General features: G+C 32.7%; 1 protein-coding gene across 4 annotated transcripts; it reads left to right on the top strand.

Annotated features, from left to right (window-relative positions):
- Positions 1–1708: 1708 nt before the first annotated feature.
- On the top strand, positions 1709–9770 carry LOC102618364 (MLO-like protein 11). 4 transcript variants are annotated; one of them, XM_025101257.2, is made up of 15 exons: positions 1709–2669; positions 3499–3519; positions 3624–3856; positions 4121–4237; positions 4535–4595; positions 5354–5448; positions 5997–6071; positions 6658–6743; positions 7036–7085; positions 7316–7356; positions 7603–7773; positions 7895–7930; positions 8279–8346; positions 8428–8488; positions 9008–9770. In XM_025101257.2, exons 1-15 carry the CDS (start codon positions 2591–2593, stop codon positions 9413–9415), a joined length of 1602 nt encoding a protein of 533 aa, XP_024957025.1. In that variant the 5' UTR covers positions 1709–2590; the 3' UTR covers positions 9416–9770. The 4 variants fall into 4 exon arrangements, with proteins under 4 accessions (XP_024957025.1, XP_006464730.1, XP_052289762.1 ...); XM_006464667.4 differs by having other exon boundaries at positions 1710–2669; positions 3462–3519; XM_052433802.1 differs by having other exon boundaries at positions 2558–2669; positions 3736–3856.
- Positions 9771–9990: the final 220 nt, after the last annotated feature.

Raw genomic sequence — 9990 nt, 5'->3', positions numbered from 1 at the left:
CTTGCGGCCACTTTACATTAGCAGCTTCAACACTTAAATTTTATTTTACTTTAATTACAACTTGAATTTCAACAGTAATTAAGAAAATTTTAAAAAATTTAAAAAATAAGGAGTCAAGAATGTATCTTTTACTTCTACATAATTATTATAAAAATAAATAATTAAGAAGAAACGGTAGTAGTGAAAAAATTAAGATGATGAATTCAGCAATGGGATTATGTACTTTGTATTTTGAGAAACTTTTTTTTTTAATTTTAAAAAAATGATTTAATTGAATGCAATAATTTTCTTTGTAGAAAAGAGAGCAATAAATTTTTGAAAAATAATATTTGAACGCCAAGAAGAAATCATCAGGACAAAAACGATATCATTATAGCATGATAATGCTGTTGTCTTTTGTGCTACGATGATACTGTAGCATGATCAGTAATCTTACTTTTTTTTTTAAAGCGTTCATGGTGTTCGAATATCAATGCTCTATATTATTTTAATCATTGTTTATATTTTGTCCATTGATTTTATGAGAGTATAAGGCTTTTTTTAAGAGAAATTAAAAAGAATAATAATAAAAGTAAAAAAAAAATTCTAACATTGAATAAAAAATTATTTTTGAAAATTGAAAGTGTACATAATTCAATTTATTTCTTTAAAAAAATTAGTAATGAATGAATTAGTCAACAAATAATATTATTATTTATAACTCTTTAAACTAAGGTTATCAATATACAATTTGTGTAAAAAATAAAATTTAATTATAAGATAATTATTAATGATTGTAATGTCTAAAAACATATTTTCTTACAATATTTAACTTTAAAAAATTTATTAATTAAAGTATTATTAAAAAAATATTAAAAAAATATTTTTAAAATATTGGTCTATACTTAAAACCATCAAATGTTTAAATTCGTGAGTGATGAGTGGTGACCTACATACATGTGAAATCTTAATTGCATAATACAATTCATTACCAAAAAAAAAAAAGAAAAAAAAAACACATAGCACATGTAATGATTTGCACAACTCGTGATACTTATTAAAACGTCTAACGAATATAAGTCAAATCAATTCTCAATGTTCAACAACCCGTTAATTGTTTTCTTATTATATTTATTCTCTGTGATAAATAAATAATCAAAGTAATATATCATTTTAATTAATAATATTTACTATGTTTTTTTTTTTTTACTTTACGCCTCTGTAGGGAACCCACCTAACCCATCGCTAATTCTAATCCATACTAACAATAATTTCTAACCTATTTTAATAACATTAAATAGAGACTAATACGTATAAAAATTAAAATATTATTCATAAATCTTAAAGTCTGAAATTAATAACAAATAAATAAACTGTCACGTTTACAAAAAAATTCAACTAAAAGGTTATTGGTGAAGATTAGGAATTGACATTTATGTTCTTAAAAAATAATGAATTATTTATTATTATTTTTTAATTAAGGACCTGTTCTTTGTATCTAGTGAGATTCTTCTTCTGGTGAGTGTGCTGCTGCATGCAGCACGTTCCAGGTTAACCAAGAAAAGCGGTGATTTTTTTATTTTTTAAAAAATCAGTTTCCAAATGAAAAATAAAATAATATAAAAAGACCCATTCACCCTAAACGACATCGTATCCCGCCAAATTAAAACGAACTTCCATTAATGTTGTTTAAAAACTGCACTGCACAGATCTCTCTGCAAACTGCAGTACTGCAAACACGGAGTATTCAAAAATTATATAAAAAAAAAAACATTTCAAAAAAGAAAAAGAAAAAGAAAAGTTAAAAGTCCCCAGGTCGTTTCTGGTGAGGGCTCATCGTTCTTTTCGCCGTTTCATATTGAAAAAAAGAAAAGGGAAAAAATCTAAGAAGTTTCAAAATTCCTTTGACGCTTTTGTTTTTATACTATATTTTCTATTATGCTTTCCAAAAAAATATTTTTTTTGGAACAACTCGGTAGTTGGTACAGTTTGTAGTTTGAACAATTGTACATTTTTGGTTTTTGAATCTTGGAATCAACTTTCTGTCTTATTCAGAGACCGAAGACTGGATTTTGAATGACGAATGAACGAATGAATGCATGAATGTAGTAGTAGGTGTTGGGTTATAAATGTTTTCGAGTTAAACAACGCGTTTTGTTATTTATTATTAGTACCGAGATCGAAGTTGGTTAGCTAATTTAGTTTAGTTCATTACCCTGTGGTAAACGTCATCGTTTTTGCGCGTTTTTGCTGCTTGCTTCCCAGTCAATACGTTCTCAGCTTCTTTCGGGGGCCAGCATTCTGTTAAAAAATAAGATTACAGTCTCTCCATCTTCAGAGGGAAATTTTTGTCTTTTTCCTCTAAAAAAAAAGAAATCGGATTTTTCATCAGACCATTCATTACTTTTTGCTTTTTGGAGTAATTTGAATGAATGTGTGTTTTTTTTTTTAATTTTTAAATCTACTAAAAAGATACATATATAAAATTTTCCTTTTCTGGGGTCAGATTTGAAGAGGGAGGGGTGGGGGAGTTTAGAATAATAATGGCAGAGGATTCAAAAGAAATGCGAGAGAATGGTAAAGAAATGCGTTCGTTGGCTTTGACGCCGACATGGTCAGTTGCTACAGTGTTGACAGTATTTGTGGTTGTTTCTCTGATTGTAGAACGCTCAATTCACCACCTAAGCAATGTAAGCAGCAGCGTTTAATAATATATTGCTTATATTGACTTTATGCTTTACGGTTATGTATTTTTTGTTGTAGATATTGCTTATTAATAGAATTGTGAAGTGGGTTTGCTTTGTTTTGTGGTTTACTCAGACTGTTTAGGATTGGAGTGAACTTGAAGTCTCGATTCACCGTCTTCATATAAAGTTGAATTGTTTTTTAAATTGATATTATGGATTTTACTTTTTGGCTTTACATTTAGTTTTACTAGCCTGAGTACCCGAAGTAGTATTCGGCTGCAACTTTTAGTTCCGTTTTATGTTTTCTTTGTGCTTTGTTGTCCTGATTGTCATTGCTAAGAATTTGATATCAAATGGGTTTCTTTCTTTCATGGTATGCTTCATCATATATAGGCTTGAAGAGTGTGCAAATGATGTTGACTATTCTCAAAACAGATATGAACCACAGTCGTAGAATTTTCTGTATGCTGATTATGGTATGATGTATTTGTTGCTCAATGGTATCATTTTGGCTGTTTAATTAAAACACAATACTGTTTTATAGCCTTGCGCCACTTGGATTGGAATGGCTATTGGTAATTTTTTTCGAGTTTGTTATAGCTCTGGTCATAGACAAAGACTCTTTTTGTTGTTTCCAGTTGCATGTTGATTCTTCTGGTTAAGGATTGCATTGGAGAATTTTCTGTCATGTCACAGCTCAAATTTGTTTTGATTTGTTCAACTACAATATTGGCAATAATACTAAATAGATGTATTTTCTGCCATTCTTACGTGAATCAATTTCATTTGTTGTAGTGGTTGCGGAAAACTAATCGAAAACCTTTGCTTGCAGCCGTGGAGAAGATGAAAGAAGGTGTACTGCATTAACTAGTTTTCGCATCTTCTTGACATATGTCAAATATTCTTTTGACTCATATGTTATACTTAAGCTTTCTTCTTTTCAACTTCTTTCTTCAGAGATGATGCTGCTTGGATTCATTTCACTTTTTTTAACGGCTACTTCGAGCTCTATATCCAATATTTGCATTCCATCAAAGTTTTATGATAGTACTTTTGCTCCTTGCACCAGATCTGAGATTGATGAAGAAATGGAAAATAACTCTTCCGAGGGCCGTAAATTGATGGGTTTACTTTTTCCTCATCGCTATAGGAGAGTGCTGAATGAGTTGAATAAAAATACCTGCAAAGAGGTGCGTAACCTATCATGTAAATTGGAATAGTAAAATTTAGCTTCAGTTTTCTGTTTTAATCGGTTATTGTCTTTGCGAAAGGAAATTGCAAGAAAATATATTGGTAGCCTTACCAGCCCTGTTGGTAGTGAAAATGATGATAAAGTTGTGCAATGCATTATGCTTTATGCAGTTTATATAATTTGTTTATATGTTTACGTGTTCTTTCTCTGTGGTTTTGGAATTATCTTGGCTAAAAAGAATTCTTCCTCCTTCTCTATGCAGGGTTATGAGCCATTTGTTTCATATGAGGGTCTTGAGCAGTTGCATCGCTTCATTTTTGTCATGGCAGTCACTCATATATCATACAGCTGCTTAACTATGTTGCTGGCAATTGTGAAGGTTAGATATTCATATTCTTTTGAAATCAGAGAATGTTGCTGAGAAGTTTAGGTCCTTTATTTGACATTTTGGCTGCTATGAATCAGATGCGTTGTTGGGCACCGTTTCCAGCATTTTCTGCTAAAATTTGAGATTGCCCTCGGAAAGATAAAATTTAACAAATGTATTTGTGACTTCCATGTTGTGTGGTTAAGAATGGTTCTTAGCATGAAGTCATAGAATAAAAAGCCATACTTTTTGCAAATTCTTCTCTCTATCTCTTTCCTGCTAATTGTAAATGCTGTGTCATTTGAGCAGATTCATAGTTGGAGAGTATGGGAGGAAGAGGCTCATATGGACCGGCATGATTCTCTGACTGGTGAGCTTGTAAACAATTAAGCTGTGGTGGTAGGTTTATGTAAGAGTCAAACAGTTCCTTTCTGCTGATTTAAGGCTTATGATTTATGACTGATACAGTGCACCTTCAATAAAGACTGAAGAAAAACAACAGTCCAATTTATTAATTCACCTTAGTTATGTGGGAAACTAGAATCTTTATAGACAAACTTGTTCCAAACATAAGGGTTTTAGGAAGTTGAGCAAAATTGTGAAGAGAAAGAGATGGTTGAGGTATTAGCACTTATTACATGATTTTGTACGATGAAATTTGATTCAGATAACATAATGAGTAGTTTACTTATCTAAAAAAAGAAGATTGAGTTGGGAGATGAAAAGAACAAGGGTGGGAGGGAAGAAAGAAAAATGGAAAAGATAAAGCTAGGCAGACTAAGTTGGAGTCAGGTAAGCAGTCATATGAGAGATCATTATTAAAATCCGTAGGCCCAGGTTTTATGTCTACACAGTGTATTCTTCAGTCCCTTTTTTTATGTTTCAGATAATCAGATATATACTGCATCATTTCTTATGAATGAGGATTTGTAGATTGCACTACTAAATGGTGTGTACTTCTTACTGCAACTAACTGCTTCTATTTATGATGTTATAAAAAACTGTTAAGATAAATTAACATTCTGGCTTTATTGGTTCCTTAAAGCCAAAGTTGATTTCAGATCAATTGATTTTATTTTTAATTTTGTTTTTTATCTCAAATGAGTAGCTGAATTTTTTCTGGAACAGAAATCACAAGAGAGTTGACAATCCGAAGGCAAACAACCTTTGTCAGATACCATACATCTAATCCTTTGTCCAGGAATAAGTTACTTATCTGGGTGGTATGTTAAGACTTTCTGTTCTCTCGTCGTTTAAATTGATCCATTTTATCTCTTTGCGTACTTTACATTACCCTGGAAACTAAGTAGGGTAGTGCCCTTAATATTCATTGTAATGTAATTGCTCTCCCTCATGATTCCATTGACTGGAAGGAGATTCTCAGAAAGTTAAGTGGAGTGCCAGTGGATAGAAGTAAAATTTGACTGCTTTTTTCTTCTTTTGTTTTGCCCCCACTGGGTGAGAATTGGTTAAGCCAACTCTACTGCACATAAAGTTGTTTGTGAAGAAATGAAATCTTCCGCCAGGTCAATGCTAGGAGTATTAAGGAAACAACCTTTGGGAAGCAAAGAAATAATTAACTATCAGATTAGTTACACAGTAATCATTAATCACCTTCAGAATTCAAACCTCGTGTTTAAGTGGCTGGAAGAAGTATAATGTACTTATATGCTTTTCTTTTCCCCTATGTAACCAGAAGAGCATATCTGTTTTTCTGATAGCTATGATCATACCTCTTTTGATTGAGGTTACTGGTTTTATCAACTTGTAGACCTGCTTCTTCCGCCAATTTGGGCGCTCAGTGGTTCGTGCTGACTATCTTACACTTCGAAAGGGGTTCATCATGGTATGCAGTTTTCCTGTTTGTTTAAATGATATGCCTTTACAATTATTAACATGATTTTGTGATAATCATGGATCTGTTGTACATGAGGATATTCCTTGAGTGTATCGTCAATAATCTACACCTACATGAGAGTATGGCAGTCTCTGAACCTTCAGCATATGAAACTTTAGTAAAGATAACCTGCAGTGTGTGAAAGTTCAGAAAAGATAACAATAGAAACATGTGTAAAACTCAAATGTGAGTTGAATAAAAACAGTGTTATATCAACTATGGCAAGAATGAACGCTAGACATCTTGTATAATCTAAAAGGATTTTTCCACTAGAGCCAACTGGCAAGCGCTGTTGAGGGTATGTTTTTTAAAGTTGTAGAAAAGATAATGTATGCAAAAATAGATGATGTTGGGATTATTCTTAAAATCGTGAGAATCAGCAAAAGGATCAAACTTTCACTTCAATTTTCCATTTTTTTTCCTCCATAAAGAATCAAATGAAGCAGAAGGCATATTATGGAACCTTTACTAAATTTAATGCCTAGTATTGGTACTGCTTTATGTAATTTACTCTTTTTTTTTTTTTAAATCACAGAACCACAATCTTTCTCCAAAATATGATTTTCACAGTTACATGATTCGGTCTATGGAAGAAGAATTTCAAAGGATAGTTGGTGTCAGGTGAGGAGCATAAACTTCAACCTTTTCTGATTATTTTTTACATTTTGAGTTATCACCAAAATTTTGATTATATATCTGCATTTTTATGTGGTCACTTTCTCACTTCTGTTGTTTGATTTAGAATCTATAATAAACTTGCTTTAAGTGTAGACATGTATGAACAATGTGGAGGATTCGGGAACTCTTAAGCTGATTCTTCCCCCTCCCTCTTATGTTCACTCTTACTACTGATTGATCAAGTGTCTTTCACAAAATGGCCTATGCTAACACCCATTTGTTTAATGTCTTGCAGTGGCCCGCTGTGGGGATTTGTTGTTGCTTTCATGCTGTTTAATGTGAAAGGTACGTCATGCATTCATAAAGATGATTCTGATGCTTTCAGCTTTCCACCTAAACGACATTCATAAGAACATAAAAATCATCTTTTCTTGTCGTCTGGTTTTCTTCATGCTCGCTAGTTGCAAAAATATATAGATATAGAAATTGCAGTTTCCATCTTGCTGACTATATCAGATTATTTGTGTTCCCAAACAAACTTGTGGTCATTTTATTTTCCCTAAACTGTGCTACAGGATCTAATCTCTATTTCTGGATTGCCATTATTCCTGTCACTGTAAGTATCTTCTATTTATTTATTTATTTATCAATTTGTTTGTTTTTCTTTTTTAACTTTTAGTTTTAGTAGTCACCTATTTGCTTTCCAGTATTAATACAGCCCTAATATGGAACAAGTAATGTTTTATGTTTCTCTATTCAGCAAGCCTGTTGCTAGGGTGACTCTAAAAGACATTCACTTTGTTGGTAAATTTTAGATGGCCTTATGATGTTTGACAATTCTGATTTCTTGCTATTTATGCAGCTTGTTCTTTTAGTGGGCTCAAAGCTACAACATGTGATTGCAACATTGGCTTTGGAGAATGCCGGCATAACTGGATACTTTGCTGGGGCAAAGCTGAAACCACGAGATGAGCTTTTCTGGTTTAATAAGCCTGAACTAATGTTATCCTTGATTCACTTTATTCTGTTCCAGGTTGTTAATTTATTTTATGATGGTCACTAAAAGTTTTACCTACAATTTTTTTTAAATGTTATTTTTTATGTGAGCATGGTGAAACTTACATGTTTCTCTCTTTCCTTTTTTCTCTTGGCAGAATGCATTTGAACTGGCTTCATTCTTTTGGTTCTGGGTACTTCCTCTTCTATGACTTAATTTGTACTCCTTTTCTGCTGGAGATGACCTTACATTCTCAACATTCTTAAAACTCACATTGTCTTTAAAAAGTATTTTACAAGATCTGTTGGAAGAAAATTAACTGTTTTCATAGATTGTCCCTTGATTTTTGTTCTTTCGGTTGCTTTAAATTGTCAAATTATGGTAGTATAGACAATATTATCACAATATATTTCTGAAGAAAATAGACAAGATGAGATCATAAAGCTGGAAATACAGCACCCTCTCTTGAAACAAAATTATTGCAAGCACATGGGACATGTGCATTTTAACTTGTTTATCTTTTTATTTGTTACTTGAACAGTGGCAGTTTGGATATAATTCATGCTTCATTCATAATCATTTGTTGGTGTACTTACGACTTATTCTGGGGTACGGTTTCAGTCCAGTCAGCTCTAATTTGTTATAGATATATCAATAGTTATGGTTCTTAGTTCTTACCATATTTTGTAGGTTTGCTGGACAATTCCTCTGCAGCTACAGCACCCTGCCTCTCTATGCATTGGTTACTCAGGTATTAACAATAATTCTCTGATAATTCTCCTGCTTGCTAATTAAGGTACTAAAGTTAAACTTACTAAGCAAGAGATTATCATGTACATCAGTCATAAATATACCATTGAAAGTATGTCCATCCATTGGTGTACCACTAGTGTCAAATTATGTGCAAAAAAAGTGCTCTCGGTTCTAGCTTAGGAATTTGTAATTGGTTGCAAATTCGTAGTAACTGTTAGGCGAAGTTATTTCATGTAACATGTTTGTAGTGGTATGTATTGACTCCAAGAAGGCTTGGTTTTTTAATCCTTTCTTTGTTAGTTAAACAGAGAACATGATGCAGGGCCTTAGAATGATTATGGAAATTTGCATGGGATGTCTGGATGTTTCATTATGTATATGTACTAGATAGTGTAAATTACTGCATAGATAGATACGTTGACTATAACTTAGATTCTAAAACTTAGGATTCATAATAATACTATGAGTGATTCCCAAGTTCCAACTGCATCCAATTATGTTCACCATGCTCTTTCAGATGGGAACAAACTATAAGGCAGCACTAATTCCACGTCGGATTAGGGAGACCATCCATGGATGGGGGAAAGCTGCTAGAAGGAAGAGAAGGCTTGGACATTTTACTGATGATTCAACCATACACACAGTCACAGATGCAAGCACTGTAGCATCACTTGAGGAATATGATCATCAATTGATTGATATTCCTGAAACTGCTATTGGTGCTGGCAATAGCACTGGTGCTGAAGTTGAATTACAGCCACGCAACATCTCTAACTCTCCTGCCTCAGTTCCTAACGAGACTTCAAGTCGTGTTGGTACACCTCTCCTCCGACCCTCTGCTTCTGTTTCTGTATCAACTACTTCATTGAATTATCATACAGAAGGCATTTTAAGATCATCTTCCATGCCAGCTAGAAGGGAATGATGCAATATCAACAAAATTGTGTAGAAAATGAATATTATCAATGTATTTGGGGGTTGACTTTGCTTCCTTCAAGCAGTTTAACGGAAAAAAAAAGAGAAAAGTATTGCTCTCTTTCCAAAGTCTACGGAAGATAGAGGTTCACAGAATACTCACAGGATGTTAGTTAGAAACTCAAGTACATCGAGATTAATGTATGAGCTTTGTTGTGGTAGAATCTAGCAAATACTGAACTGTAACGTATAGTGTGAATGATACAAGCCAACAAATTAGTAGATTCTTACTTAGCCATCATATTATCTTTGCTGTATTTTTGTTTAACTGATAGTTTCTTTATATATTTCACTTACATTGAGCATCCTCTACGCTGACGACTCTTATGCTCTCTTACCTGTTTTTCTAGATACTGAATGAGATGTTATAATGATTTTAGTAGTGAACCATTATATGATGATACCAATTGTAGAATCTCAACCTCTAACAAAGGAATGAGTTTATTAATTTTTAACTTGTTTACTACAATTACTATGCCCAGTTATTGCTAGACTGGCTTACTCTTAATCATGGGATCCACTAAC

This window comes from Citrus sinensis, chromosome 9, assembly GCF_022201045.2.
Source record: "Citrus sinensis cultivar Valencia sweet orange chromosome 9, DVS_A1.0, whole genome shotgun sequence".
Lineage (NCBI taxonomy): Eukaryota > Viridiplantae > Streptophyta > Magnoliopsida > Sapindales > Rutaceae > Citrus > Citrus sinensis.
The sequence above is the reverse complement of the archived record's forward strand: the minus strand, read 5'-3'. Positions and strand labels throughout refer to the sequence as shown.

Excerpts from the sequence above, each read along its gene's own strand:
- LOC102618364 (XM_006464667.4), top strand. The coding sequence starts at position 2,523 with ATGGCAGAGGATTCAAAAGAAATGCGAGAGAATGGTAAAGAAATGCGT. Across the intron at positions 2,670-3,461 it reads CAATTCACCACCTAAGCAAT|TGGTTGCGGAAAACTAATCG; the intron begins GTAAGCAGCAGC and ends CATTTGTTGTAG. Across the intron at positions 3,857-4,120 it reads ATAAAAATACCTGCAAAGAG|GGTTATGAGCCATTTGTTTC; the intron begins GTGCGTAACCTA and ends TTCTCTATGCAG.